This window comes from Corvus hawaiiensis, chromosome 1 (assembly GCF_020740725.1).
Source record: "Corvus hawaiiensis isolate bCorHaw1 chromosome 1, bCorHaw1.pri.cur, whole genome shotgun sequence".
NCBI lineage: Eukaryota > Metazoa > Chordata > Aves > Passeriformes > Corvidae > Corvus > Corvus hawaiiensis.
In genome coordinates, this window is record NC_063213.1 from 8,038,324 (window position 1) to 8,053,767 (window position 15,444).

Genomic DNA, 15,444 nt, shown 5'->3' on the forward strand with positions numbered 1-15,444 from the left:
GCTTGGGAAGAGCCCAGGGAGGGAGAGAGAATCTCTTCTTCCTCTGCTCGTCACCTCTTTTCTACTGAGCAGTCTGAGCTTGCTTTCAGAGAAGCAGGGACTATTTTTGTTGCTTCCTTCCTTGCAAAACCATCTCCTCTGCTTGATCTCTGTATGTGGGACACAGTGCTCTCAAATTCAATATGCAGCCCCTCTAATAACAGAGCTGACTATATTTTGCTGTGTGGTGATGTATAGATACATGCAGCACTTGAAGTATTCATGGCATCCGTCTTAACTTTTGCAGTCTGTCTGTGGTTCTGAACTTGAACTTCTGTGTATGAACAAAATTCTTCACTGTTGCCCTCAGTGGCATGTTGTGGGGAGAGTATGCTTGATGTTGATATAATTTTTTTTTAATCAAATAGTTATATTGTACTTCTGTGGTCATAGACGTAGTATCAATGTGAATTTATGGGGAGTTTTGTTTGGGATATTTTTTTCCAAAATTAGTGTTTCATGTGTTCACTTTCATGACTGAAAAACTAAGCATGTGAACTGTGCCTTTAAGGACATGGCCTTAAAAGTTTGAGAAATTTTGTGTAAAGTGAGGAGTAAAACAATTTATTCACTTTGAAGAGAGTGATTTTGCACATCCACGATTGACAGACTTGACTTTGCATGGATGCTGTCATCCCTTCCCCAAGCTTAATCAGCATAGTGCTCTGAAGTAATTTTGTTAGGAGCAGCCCATTCTTTCTTCCAAAGTTGTTTCTATTCAGTGTCCTTCAGTGTGTACTGCTGAGAGACTTGGCCATAATCTTACTTTTTAGGAAGCCTAGCTCTGTTCCCAGGTTCATTAAAAATTGCTTTCCTCACATGTGATTTCTAAGCTATTAATAGGAGCTTGCTTCTTATCTTGCATGACTATCAGTGGTAGGTACCTGTTGCAATGACTGAACTTTATTCTCCAGACTACAGCCTTGCTGAGTTCAGGGTTGTAGTGTGGAAGATGGCAGAGAAGTTGCCCTGCTTGTCCTATTGCTGGGCAAACAAAACAGCTGTCCAACCAGCAGCATTCCCAGGATGCTGTGCAGGATTTGTATCCCTTCTGGATAAGGGAAAGAGAGTTACTCTTTTGCAGCATAGTGGCACTGTTTTTCCCCATGGATGTATGGGAAGTAGTGGTCTGTTTTTCAGGCAGCTCAAATTAAAGCTCACGTTTGCCCTTTCATGCTTGTGGGTTTCTGAAGAAACACAACTTGATGCAGATGTGGGGAGGAAGGAGACTTTAAATCAGAGCTCTATTTTTCCCATCAAACCAGCTTTTTTGATCCCTGGCTGACCAAAGATGGTGGTTGTTTTAGTTCCATATAATGCTTTTGATTGCTTTGGGCAAGAGTACATTTGTCTTAATTTTTGTCAAAAATGCACATTTGGTACTTAAGATTTGAGAGATTGTCGTTCCTTTACTCATTTTAAGCATTCTGTAAGATTTTCCTGATAAAGCCTGATTGTTGTGGGCTCTGCTGTGCAGGTGGCTTGAGGGCAAAGGTAGCATTTCATGAGAGTATCTGTTAAGGTTTTATGCCATTTAATTATGGTGTCAGAGTGGAGAGAAAAGGAGGTAGGGAAACTTTCTCACCACCAACATGCAGAAATGAAATAGGAAACTGGGAGATCCTGGGCTTTTAGAAGTCTGTCATGTTTGCTGTGTTCTTACAGGCCATCAGCAAGTTCAGAACTTTTAAAAATTGAGAAGCTCCTGCTTTGTGGAGGTGCTAAATATTTCTGAAAACTGGGACATGCAAATTTACAGTCATTGCAGCTCAGTCATGCAGGTAGTTTTTGTAGCCAAGTAAGAACAACTGCCGCAGAGGGAATGCTCAGTGCTCACCCTTTTCTGCCCTTCTGTCAATCCTCAACTTCAAAGATTAATAGAGATTACTTATGGAGATGTTTAAGATGGTGGTTTAAGTAGCTTTGGCCTTTAGACTCACAAGAAACTGTAAGAGTTTTCTAATTGAGTTTTATATTCTTGGTGGAGGATATCTAGTGGTGTGGAGATGTAGTAGTAGTGTCTCATGCCACATACAAATTATTTTTATTCTGATATTCAGGTATTATGACCACTGTGTAGTATTGCAAATTATATATACTATATTAATTCAAAATGTTTTTGTCAGGAGTGTGTTTGTTTTTAGTGGTTTAATTTTGCCTTGTTAGAGGCAGAAATCAATGTTAGGGGTAACAAAGGATCTGACTGGCACATGGCAAAAGACTCAGCTGCATATTTGAGTTAAGGTTTATTATTCCTTTTAATTGATTGAAACCTAGTGTGTGGTACGGCATATACTTTCGTGGTGTGTTTCCTGAAGTATGTTGTAGACTTTTTCTGTATTTTCAAGTAGTTTCATTACCTGGGTCTATTACCGCATCATTTCTTGCTTAATGTTGTCAGCATTGTCCAAGGTTTCAAGAAAATGTCATCTTTGTTGATTACCATGTGTTCTCTAATGTTTACCTATCACGTGAGTTGGGTGGGTGTTATCAGCAGCCATGTGTTCAACTTGAGCTGAGCACAGACTTTAACGTGTGCTCTCTCTTTAGTGGAATTATCACTTGTGAAGTACAGCTGGTTCTTAAACCACATACAATAAAATAAAAATTAAGTAGTTATGTGCTAGAAACACACTTAAGCAAGCAGAAAATCCTCCTTCGGAACAGGCCAATGTGCAGAAGTCTGGTGGATAAAATCTGTTTATGTGGAAGACTCAACAGATCCTTTACTGTAAAGTTTACTGGAGATTCATTGTCTTGCCTGACATCTGCAGATAAGTGAGATGTTAAAGATAATGGAACTTTGAGAGGAGCCATAGCCTCCTCTTAAAGAAAAAGGCAGATTTCAATATACCATCTTCAAAAAGAAAACAACCAAACCTTTTTGTTCATGTTTGTTTCATTTATCTGCTGCTTTTTGCCTGTGCAAAAGACACAAGCATCTGTGCTCTTTTCTTTAAAAGATGTCTTTTAATGAAATGTTAACATGCCACCTAAAGGAGATGAAAGTGCCTGCAAATTTTGTGTTAGTTGCAGGGATTCTTCTATAGTTCTGGCACTGTTTTATTTGCCATTGTGTTTTCCAGCTTTTCAGCGCAAAGCTAAAATATTTTTCCTAATTTCTCTCTCAACAGAGCTTTCTGCAGAAGCCCAAGCAGCATTACGTGAATTTGAAGAGAGGGAAAGGCAGCTTAAGCAGGGACGATACGGCTCCAGGAGAGGAGGGAGAAGAGGAGGCTCAGTTATGTGCCACGGAATGGGAGAACAAAGGAGAGACAATAATGATAGGGGAAGAATGAAGGATCACAGGCCTGCACTGCTGCCAAACCAGCCATCAACAATGGTACCTTTTAATCCTTAGTATTCTTTGAGCATCCTTTCAGGAAGTTGTGGAGAAATACATTTTAAATCATGAATCTTTGCAAAGGTGGGATATATATTCCGCCTTCTGCTCTTGCAGGGCACTGTTAGGCAATGTGGGCTTTCTGTGATGTGATGATTGTAAAGTGTGTGCTTAGTCCTGTTACTGGCTTGAGCAATCTCAAGGCCTCCAAATGAGAAGTGGATTTTGACTGATAGATCACAGTCAGACTTACCTGCTGGTTTGCATGAGGATGGAGGAAAAACTGAATTCCTCTGAGATGTCTTCTACATGCAACATGGAAGCATGTTCAGTCTCACATTATTCATAATAATGTAGTTTAAAAAATGATTCTGTAAAATACTTCTTGGGTTCTGTCGGGATAATATTTTTGCTGATACTTCTTAAAAAAATCTATTTGCGTATAAGCTATGGTACTGTGGAGGTAAATAAAACCCTAGACAGTAATCACCACTTCACTACTAGATAAGTTATTATTTTGGGATTTCAAATGAAATTTAGTTTTGTTTCTACTTTATTTTTCTCCCCTGTGCTTTGTATCACAATCTAAGAGACTTTACTTTTTCCATCAAAAAACCCCTACAAAAACCAAAACCAACTGTGGCAAGTGATCAAGAGGTCAACACTTATTTTTGTTCACTGTTATAAAATATACTGGAAGCTGAGATTGTAGAACAAAGTCTGTAAATGTCTTTTCAGGACAAGGTCATCTGTGTAAAACAAAGGTGATTTTTTCCAACAGCAGTAAGTAGGCGCTGGTCACTGGCAGGAGTCGGTGCATATCTCAGCGCTTGAGAGCCCTGCAGTAGAGTATTTCGTGCTTTTCAAGCATTGAAGGTTGAAAACTTTTTTTCTATTTTGCTGCAGTCCTTGCAAGCTATTTTGATTTTAAATGTAAATATTTTTTGTGCTCATCACAGTGACTGCCTGTGCACACTATGTAGCTGCTTTGCTTTATGTGTATGGCTGTTGAAAGAAACAATCTGTCACATCCTTGTTGCTAAAAGGTTGCCTTTTTGGGTTGCTTCTTGCACTGCCATGGAAGGTACTGGAGTAGGACTGATATCTAGTATCAGTGACTTCAGAGGCAGAAGAATGTCTCTGGAAAGAAACAATATTTTTTTTATTAGCACTGGTTGTTTTTGAGAGTTGAGCAAGAGACTTTCTTGTGTGTTAGGGAAGATAGCTTTGAAAGGTATCTTTAAATGAGTTTTTTCTTCAAGCAGTATGGATAGTTGTGCTGCACTGGTATCTGAGGGGTATTTGAATTTGTGCTGTACTGATATCAGAATTTGTATTTTGACCTCAGTTGATGGTGCTAGGTCTGTTACCTCAGAAAGGCTCTTTTATAGATGAGACAAAAGGTAGTGGATTTGTTTGGATGCTAGGACTCAGATTTCTACTGATCTTCACGCACACCTTATTGCAGTTGATAACAGTTTCCACTGACGTAGGCAGAACCCTGCCATATGAAACTAGACAGTTTCACTGTTAAAAATGAGTGAATGTCTGCATTCCCTGTGTGTTCCTTGCTCTTTGCTGTCCTCTCCTTCATATGAATGTTCTCGATTGCTCCTTTGCTTTTCTGTGCTGATGTTTTTTAGTGGTTCCAGTTGATTATAGGAAAAAGAAGTTTCTCTGTTCATAATTGGCCTTAATTGTTCTCCAGAGATGTCTTGGTTTTGTGCTCATTTATGTCAAGATAATTTTAACTTAAAAGCCTAGTGACTCTGTTCTTTTGTCTGACTTTAGACTCACTCACAGAGGTTAATTCCAACACACCAGCAACCTGTTATGAGTCTGTTCCAGCAGCAACAGCAGCAGCAACAACAACAACAACAGCAGCAACAGCAGCAGCAACAACAGCAGCAGCAGCAACAGTTACAATCTCTGCTTCCTTTACAGCATCAGCATCATTCTTCTCCTCCTCCAGGGCTACATATGCCCCCTCAGATAGAAACACCTCGAATAATGATGACTCCCCCTCCAGTGACACCTCAGCAACCGAAGAACATACACATAAATCCACATTTCAAGGGGACAGTAGTGACGCCTGTACAAGGTGAGCTTTCTGAACACCTTCTCAGTCATGCAAGCGTGACTCATCTCATTCTTTGCCAGGGATGGAACAATTTGTTTGTTTATCACTTCATGGAAATGTGCTTCAGGCTGCTCTTTTTTTCATGAAGCTTGAAACAAATGTTTTGCCAGAAGTAAGACAGAATGTTGTTGGACTGTGGCCAGCTGAACAAGCAAAGCCTTTTCAGCTTTTATCATGTTTGCTATTCTAATGTAAAGCCTGTGAAGAGCAGTGAAAATGGAAACTGAAAAAGAGAATGTGTGTTTCAAAAAACAGTAAGTGTCAGTTTTCAAAACTAGGGAAGTACTGCAGTTTGTACATTTCCCAGGACATTCCAACCATTCGCAGAATGACCATCTACCTGTTTCGGTGAGAAGGTACTGAGGCACTCCTTGCAATATAATTGCTCTGTGAAAGATACCAATTGCTGTCCTTACTTAACAAGATAATGGGCCCTCAATTCTCCTTTCAGGGCCACATCTGTAATTTGTTTTGATTTGCAAATATACAAGTGTTTTTTCCCTAAGTTAACACAAATGTTCTTTGGGATACACTTCTTAGGGTAGCTCTCAGCAAAGCTGTTCATGTTACTGCTTATTTAGGAAGTGTTTAATCCCAAAGAAGGTTAAAAAAAGAGACACCTGCATAGCTCTGATTTCTGATTATGTTGGGACAAGACAGACTGAAGAAACAGATAAATATTTATAGATATTTACCATTAGTTTTTCTCTATTTTTTCCCCTTCACATCAGAACTCCAAGCCAGTGCTATCTTTGCTTCATTTATTTGACCAATGAAAAACAGGAATTTGGCAGGGTAGAATATTGCCAGTATATGGAGGTCTGTTGTGCTTCTCACAGATGGCTTTGTAGTAGCTGTGTCAGAGAGCTTATTTTGTTTTTCCCTGTGGTGTTTCCCACCAAATTATGTGTGAGGACAGATTATCTGGAAACACTCCAAAAGACCCTTTACTCTTGGATTTGTGCCTTCTGTGCATTTTTCTAGTACTACCAAAGTAAGTTACTGTTTAGTGAGTAGCAAAAATTGCTTTTACACTATTCTAGATGCTTTTTCTCTGTCCCTGTGAAATAGTACCAGACCTTTTCTAGCTAGGTAATCAAATGTGATCATAATGCTGGGAATGGCTATTGAGGATTTTGCCTAATGTCAAAAGTGTACCAGTGTATTTTCTTTCTTTTGCCTGAGGAGTTTTTATTCACATTACTGGGCAGCTTCAGGCTCTTCTCAGCTTTACCACTATGTCTGTGGCACTGTGGCTGTTGCAGGTCTCTTGCTTGATCTTGTTCATAGTCTGTTTTTCAGTCTTCATTTCCACAGAGTTGTATACCTCCTGCAGGTTAGGAGAGCTTCAGTATTGGATTTGTAAGAGGGATGGGGGTTCTTGGATTTTTTTTTAGATCTTACACCTGCTGACTTTATGTGCACATTCATTTCTTGGCTTGTAAAAGTCTGGGGGTTCTCTTAGACTGAGCAGCCCTGGAGAAGGAGTGATTGATTGTTGAATGGTGTTAAAACCTGCATTCAGCAAGGACATTCTTTGCTCTGTGTATTGATGGCAGCTGCTTCGTATGAAATCCCTTTGTGCCATTCATTCTACTGAAAGAGTCCTTGGCAAGACTACTGAATTTTTCTGCTAATAGGTATGCAGCATACTGTTAAATACAATCTTTTAAGTCACTGTAGAAATTTAATCTTTTTGATTAGAGAGCATATATTGGAAGCTGAGTCTCCTGCAGTGACTGAGAGTAGTGGCCATCTCAGTCTTAATTTGTAGCAGTACAGTTATGTTACAGGAAAGTAAACTCGCACACCTAAGGAAAACATGAAAATGTGTTGGAAATCAGATAATAGATAAATGAGCATAATTCTAAAATCTTCAATGGTGTTTGCATATTAAGGTGAATTTTAAAGCAGTCACTGCAGGCAAATGGTTGATAGACATTCCAGTGTAGGGAGTGCTGTTCCAAACTTTCTCTTAAAAAATCTTCCTTTAATCCATCTACTTGAAGCCCCAGTAGGCAGAGACTGGTGGTTGACAACATAAGGATGTGTTTCACTTGCAGCATCATTTCTTTCAGGGTACCAGGAAGGATGAAACATCAGATTGACTTTGTTCTTGATGATGTCTTGCCCCTTCTTGGCTGACCATATTTCCAGATACATGAGGGCTTTTACACGCTGGAGAATACAGTCAGATAGGTGCAAAGTTTGTTGGGATTCGGTTGTTAAAAATGTGATGCCTGGAAGCTAAAAATGCCATGTCTGGAAGGGCATGATATGCACACTTAGGTTCTGGTAATTTTAATGGTGTGCTGTCATGTTTTAGTGTAGACTGGCATTTTTTCCTCTCTAATTTTATGGCAGGATTAAGCTCACACACTTCTAATTGTCAGCACCAGGGACACTTTTCCTAACTGCAGATCATAGAATACACTTTTTAAACATTTTTTTTTGTTTGAGTTAGTCTGGAAATGCATTGAATATATCAGTATTTTCTAAAATAGACTCAAACCTCCTGTAAATTGTTACGAAATTTTCATGTGAATAAAATATCATGTCTGAGAGCTCTAGTAGATAGCTAGTTCAGCCTGAAAAGGAGTTGAAACACTGTTGAAGAATCCCATCATTGGCTTATTCCTTTGATGTTTCAAAGGCAAATCTCTTACAGTAGCCACCATCTCCCTGCCCAGCCTTGAATCCTGATTCAAAGAAATAGTTACTTTCAAGTCAGTTTTGTTTCAAATGAATTGGTACTATTTTTAGTCTTTGAAGATTCATAAATGATTATGAACTTGGTCTACTGAGCCCCTAAAAGATGAGCCTCTGTGGATATCTGCTGCAGGTGTGTGCAGTTGGTGTTCAGCTGTGGCTCCTGTGGCATTTGAATCCCATGTCTGTTGCTTGTCATATAGTTTTCTCTTTTCTTTGTATCCTATTCTGTAAATTAGTTCTGAGTTGTAAGTAGTAATTTTTGCTGAATGCATGTCCAAATTTGAGTATGATCAATTTATTAGTGCTGGAGGACTGTACGTAGATGTACTGTGAAAATACTGATTTAACCTGTGATAATAGGTGTTGCATTTTTTCCCCTTAAATGTTTATACCACAAGTAACTATTTCAAGGATACTGTGGTGCTGCCAAAACTGACATGAGCTAATGAGCAGTTTATGGCAGCTCAGTATGCCATTTACCTTTTGAAAACTGTTTGGTGTCTTGGGAGAAATCACATTGTAATTCTCCTGAATAATCGGTGTGGGAGTTGCTTCTTCATCTTTTCAAGTATAGCATTGGAATTTATAGCAAGAAGCAATTTAATCTTCTTAAAATAGTGTCTTACAACATGCTGTGTATTATTTTTGAAGCATACTTTTCACACCTATGGAATATTTGACATCAAGAAAATGAGGGCTTGAGACTTCTCTGCTGCTCAAGCAAGTGTCCAAGGATTGAAAGGGCACAGAGTTTAACTACTACCTTTCATGAGTATTAAATTAATTTGTTTAAAATATATGAATATGTAAATTTATATGCTACTGCTGGAGGCAGGATATTGAAGTAGACTTGAGTGCTCTGTTCAGTTGATATTTCTGTTTCCTACCTCATGCTATTTTTCTCGGTGCCCCTCTGACCTGTAATACCTGATCTATTTTAGGACTAGGTCTGTCAAGAGCATCCTATCAATTTTTTCCATGTGGCCATGGCTGTTTGATACCGACAGATGTTCATTAGAGGCCAGGATGAAACTATTCAAGTCATCTTCTGGTGTAATGTGATACAAAGCTTGCACACAGTCCTCCCGTGCTGAAAGACTGCTGCAATTAGTTTACCTCATCAGTCTCTGAACCAGCAAACCACAAGTACTTAACAAAAGTGGATGGAAGCCAGGCATGGACATGAACTGAAAAAAACCCACTAATGTATTAGTTCTTGTGCCTTGGTTACCAAGGGAGAAGGGATTTTTGAGGCATCTGAGCAAACTTCTGTGCTGGGGAAATGCACCCAACTTCGCTCTCAAACTAGCAGCATTTCTTAACATCTTTCCTGCTCTGAAGTGTAACACAGTAGCTGTCTGCAAAGTCAGTGTATAACCCTGCCTGGAAAATGTTTTCTGTTGCTTTCAGAAGTGCTTAAAACAAATGATAGAAGAACCTTACTAAAGGCTTTTAGTAAATGAGCAAACACACTCTCTGTAGTTTAAAATGCTTTATTTAACTTCTCTAGGCCTTTTGTTTAACATGGAAATGTTTGTATTTTTAACCACTTAGACAATTCTGAGAGGAAATAAAAAGCACACAGGGAAATGGGAAAGCTGTCATTACACTTTGTGTTGGGGATTCAAATATAAGTTCAGTTCTCAAGGTGATCCAGCTGTATGTACCACTTTGTGCTTTTTGCCATAACATTCAGTGAATGTTTTGGGAAATCGCTTTTTGTGACTAGCGTTTCCAAGTGCAGTTGTGAGGACAAATCATCCACGTTAATCCCCCTGAAATACTAGTTTGTGAGGGTTCTTTTCTGAAAAAGGTCTCCTAATTCTTGTTGGTGTCTCTATGCAATCACAGTCTTTCATCTGAGATCAGCATTCTGTGATCACAGTTGCACACACCACTGTGGTGGCAAGGCCAGATCTAAGTAGTTTTTGTGTGTTGTTAATTGCAGCTGCCTCATTTTACCCTCAGTGATTTTTACCAGCAGTGATTTTTACCACTTAATGTCTCTAATGTCCATGCTTTTTGTGGTAGCTTGGTGGTGAAACTGGGAGATGCCTAGGAAATGTTGAGTGGTGTGAAGTTGAGAAGGCACACTAATCATATATCCTTCCATTTGAAACATGAAATTATTGTTAGTGTCTCTGTCAGCTTTGTCTAAGAGATGTCTTTGGCTGAATAACTATTCTAGTTTGCCTTCCTGCAACAAGGAGCAATTTAATTCTGGAAAATGCAGAACTAAATTATGTAAATTAACTAGGAGAATCCTAATTGCCCTGTTGCATGTTGCAGGGGAGGGAACGGTTGCTCAAAGTTAATTGTCAGAACTGTGACATGTGAGGGTAAAAGTAGCAGATTTTAATCATGGCTTTTTATTGCAACTGCTTTTGGAAATAACTACAACAACTGTTAGGTAAAACAAATGGTGTTAAAAGGTGCTTCTTGTTTCAGTGCCCTTGCTGCCAGTTCCCACCCAGCCACGACCTGCTGTAGGACCCCAGAGATTTCCTGTGAGTAGCAGCTGTTTCTTCTTCTCTGATATGGATAAGCATACATTTGCAAGGAAATATTAATATAGCAAATAAAAGCTGTTCCAGTGAAATATAATTTTAAGGATTTGTAAATATTGACAATACATTCTGCAGTTGAAAATGTTTGTTAAAAGCTTAAAAAAATCCAAAGGTCAATGGATTTTTGAGAGTAGAATTAATTCCGTTTAACTGTAAAATTGTTGAACCAGTCTCTCCAGTGGGAAAGGCGTGAATGCATCTTGTCTTAAGGAATATGGGCTTCATTTTATTACTTGACTCTTTCTGTATAAATAGAATCCTTATTTTATTTGATGTAATAAAAGGCTATTTGAAATAATCCCTAAGCTTAAAAAGCAGTAATACATATTTATTGTAAAATGCAGCAATCATTTTCATCATTACTAAAGGTATTTCAATGCCCTCATGTTTTTTATATATAAAATTGGAACTGGCATTGCATGACCTTGCTTTCTTTTATGTTTCTAATTTTGAAAACAGAGAAGACACTTAGCTGCTTCACTAGGCTAATTTCACTTCATAATTTTTTTTAACTCTTTGAATGGAAAGAGTACATGCTTCTGGAACTTTTCTTATCATTTCACAGTTTGGGTTATCCTAAATTTCTAGTTGAAATGGTTTGCAGAGTATCAAAATAAGCAAAAGAAAATCTTGCTTGTAATATTACCTGAAGTATTTTATGCTTCCCAAATATATAAAACGCACAAAAAATATCCTCTGTTGATGTGTGCAGGGTTGAAGGAGGAAAATAGGTGTCTAAACATCTGTGTAGTATCACACAGTAAATTACTGGCATAGAGATCAGATGTGTTGGAAAGAAACAGATTTCAGAAACCTGCTGTGACTTTTGATTGCCCAGTGCAGAGCTGGTTGTTTTTAATGCAGACTATTTTTCATACAGAACATGTAGCTGAGGAATTGTGATGTCTGTATTTTGCAAAGAAACAGTCTTCACATTTCTGCTTTCTTCTGTGAAGTCTTAAAAGGTTAAGCAGTAAACCCACAGTTTCATTAAGTAAATTTGTGTTATATTTTATCTTAAAATATTTTTGAGCTATTTTTTTATTAAAAGTATTGTGGTTTTCAGAGAAAATAGTTTTCTTCAACAGCCTTTAGTATTATGGGGAGACCTTATTTATATTTTGAAAGTAATTTTAATTGCTATTTTTTATGAAAACCAGTGTCTTGCATTTGTTATTCTTTGACACTAAGTTGATTTGCCAGTAAACACAATTTGGGATGGAAAAGAAATTGGACGATAAGGAATACCTGTGAAGGCATTGTAATTGGCATCTTTGAAGTGTGTTTACATCAGTGTAGAAAAATTGGAAATTATTTTTTTCAAAATTGACTGTGAAATTAGATTTTAATTCTGTTCACTTTTGAGGTTGCAAGTTGAGAAGTACTGCAAACCTAACTAATCTATATGCAACAGTTTTTAAAAGGGAATAAAGTAAATAGAACACTTTTTGGTAGGACTCTTGCTCCTTTAGCCTGCAGGAAAAACTTGACTACTTGCTGCCTTTTTATTTATATAAGCAGTGCACCAGAAAAGAGTCAGTGTAATTAAATTTTCGTAAGGAGGAGGAGGGTTGACTTAACTAAGAGGATCTGGCATTGTCATTTGGTTGCCCTGACTGGTTTTTTTTCTACTTCAGCAGTAACGTGCTGCATGACTCTGAGAAAGGGGCTTCATCTTTCCATGGCTTACTGAGTTATAAAGTGGACTTCCCTTATGAAGTACTTTATAAATTTTGCATAGGTTATCAGTCATATTAGGATTAGGAATTAAGTGTCACTGTGTACATATCTCATGTTTATTTTATTAAATGTAGTATGTTAGCTCTTGAGCTGAAGACAAATTTACTTTCTGACTCTAACGTTTTATCTTCAGAACTACCTTTTTTGCTGTTACATGTCAGATGCCTTTGTGCCATTATAATTCACTTGTTTATGTATAAATGTTGACTTAAAGCAATGCAGCAGTGGTTAGACAATTTTGACAAGCCACTTGAAAAAGATCAAAGACTTATTCCAGATTACAGTTCATTCAGCCTTTTCTTCATTGTATAAAGAATCTCTGGATATGTAATAACTTGAATTTGCTCTTTTTTTTAGGATTGCATAATCAAAGGATAATAGTTAACTGATTTTTCTGATTGCTTTGCTTCTAAAAGATGGTGGGGTTAGAATTAAATATTTGCAGTCTGCTTTCCCCTTGAACTTTGAACTGGGTGGTTTCTTTTGATTGAATGTGGCAGAGGTGGAAACATGAAAAATAATGAAATTCTTGCAAGAAGAGACCAGAAGTGACCAGTGCCATAACTGAAACAAAATTTCTCTGAGTTCCTGTCTTACCTAGGAGAGAAACTTCTCAGTGCAGAGAGCCTGTGTGCTCCAAATATGGGAAGATCTTCAATCAGAGCTAGTCAATTGCCAGTCATAAATCTATTGGAAACCAGGTGTTGCTAATTTAGGGCAGATGAAATGACTTGTAACCATGTAATGGTTAATTCTTACAACCTTCTGCAGAAGGATGTAATTGAAGGGTTGAACAAAGTTGTAATGAACATGCTAACGTATGGCATGAGACCTAAATTATAGGAAATAATGTAGTGCTATGTCAGGCTAGTGTTGATCAGGACTGAACCTGCTTACAGTGGGGACTGATTAAATTCCCTTAAACTTGATTCTCAGTTTTAGTATTTCAGGGTAGAGCTCATTGTTCAGTTATTTCTTTCTTAAAACTTAACTTCTGGAATGTTTAGAGATGGAATACTGGAAAAGATGCAAGGGAATGAATCTGTGTTGCCTACATAGTTATTTTAACACTTAGAGTAATCTTGAATCAAGCAATCAAGTTGTCTTATCTGTTACTCTCCAAGTGTTTGAGGTGACTTGGTGTGAATGATGTTTGAGAGCTATATGCAGCTGACAAGGACTGAATAAATGATGGATCTGAGGTGTGTCACAGCTGAGAAACATGGTGAACTTGTGGGATATGGGAGTTAAGGATGTGAATTCTGCTTGCCTGAATTGCACAGTACTCGTGGCTGTAGTTTATAGTAATCCAGTCTTCAAGCATGGTTTGAATTAACTTGGAACTGTGCAAGTGCCAAGTGCATGTTTTCTTTAAACAGTTTGAAGAATAGATTAAATAGCCTCTTTGGCAGAGTCCCGTAGGTCTGGCTTTATCATCTGCCTTTGCTTTAATGTGGTTAAGAGGCCTTTTCCCGAGTTCCTGTCCCAGTGTCACAGTTGGTATTTCACATTCTACTTTGGGGACTGATCCATTAAAAAGAAAGTCGCAGAAGACTTTATTCACAGACTGGTCATATGGATCTTCTGAAATTTTCATGTGTTTTCTGAACGATTTACTAATTCTTGTGGATGCCCCAGTGCAGGGACAGAGCTGGAGGGTTTTATGTTACACAAGAGGGACCACTGTGATTCCTGTCCTTCATCCTGTGTTTGTTATCTGGGCTAATTTCTCTTTCAATTCCTGTGTTCTGTGAAGAAAGATGGGGTAAAACAAGGGAAGAAGAGTTTAAATGGGAGAGGCATTTCTAAATGCTTTATATGAAGGCTGCTGCTAACTGACTCTTACGGAGGCCAGGGCATTAGTGAGTATGAAGCTGGGAGTTAAGCTGATGGTCCAGGTTTTTTTATTCCATGTCTGAAATATTTCAGTGTTTGCCTGAAGAAAAATTTATAGAGGCTTTTGGCTTCAAACATCATTTATTAACTTCATGAACACTGAAGCAATACCATGTGACACACACATGCAATATTTTACGGACATACGAAAATGAAAGGAGTGTTGTCATGCCCGCTTCAGGATGGAACGTGGCAGAGGGAAGGTGTCAGTGTTCTTCAGCCAGAAATTGTGAGTTATCCCTAGTATCCAGGTTTGTGGAGAAAAGGAAGCTGGGAAGAGCCTGCCTCACCCTGCTGAAGGTAGAAAGGGATTCTTCAGGTCTGAGGCTGCTCCCCCTCTGTCCATGACCCGGACCCTCCTCTGAAACTGCTGCTGCAGAGGATGCAGAGCCTGTTAATGGAGCTCGTATGCCTTTTGCCAGGAAAACTTTCAGGAAGTTGGGATAAATTCTCATTTAGCTGTTGTTCTTAACCTGTTACCCTGGATGTGGTGTGAGCTGGGCAGGTGTCCAGCCCACTGACACGTTTGGTCAGCTTTGGTCAACTTGAGATTCAGAGCACCAGTGTCTACCTGACTAATTTGTGCCAGGAAGGCTTTGTTATTTTTTAATGCACAAAGCTTTTTTCTTTTGATAGGACACCTTAGTGCTCTGGGTGAGTGTGTTTCCGATAACTGTTGGATTCATGTCTGAAAAAGTTGAATTGTAAAACATAAATTACGTTTTATTCAGTATTTTTAAGACTTTATTAGGGTGACTTACCTCAGGCCCTTGTGAATAGCATATGTTGTATGTCTTTTTGATTCCCAGGGAGTTTTGACGTGATTTGTTTTTGGAACTTCTTTTTAGAATAATCTTTATCTCAGAGCATACTTTTTTTTCCTTTAAACCTCAAAAACTTTAGTAAACTTTATATTCTCATTCAGCATGCTGCCACTTGATCTCCAGCACATTAGGTGGTGTCTCAAATGGATGCTGTGAAAGGCAGTTGATTAGCTTTGATTCATT

The 15,444-nt window shown here is 38.3% G+C and overlaps 1 protein-coding gene across 6 annotated transcripts in view; it reads left to right on the top strand.

Annotated features, from left to right (window-relative positions):
- The window catches only part of RBM33 (RNA binding motif protein 33), a 101,349-nt gene that overhangs the window by 29,922 nt on the left and 55,983 nt on the right, over positions 1–15,444 (top strand). For 5 of the 6 annotated variants that reach the window (XM_048325496.1, XM_048325306.1, XM_048325397.1 and 2 more), the window contains exons 8-10: positions 3,174–3,382; positions 5,174–5,483; positions 10,683–10,741. In XM_048325496.1, the coding sequence (XP_048181453.1) occupies positions 3,174–3,382; positions 5,174–5,483; positions 10,683–10,741 (578 nt within the window). The remainder of the gene's footprint in view (positions 1–3,173; positions 3,383–5,173; positions 5,484–10,682; positions 10,742–15,444) is intronic. The other variant, XM_048325590.1, reaches the window with a different exon arrangement.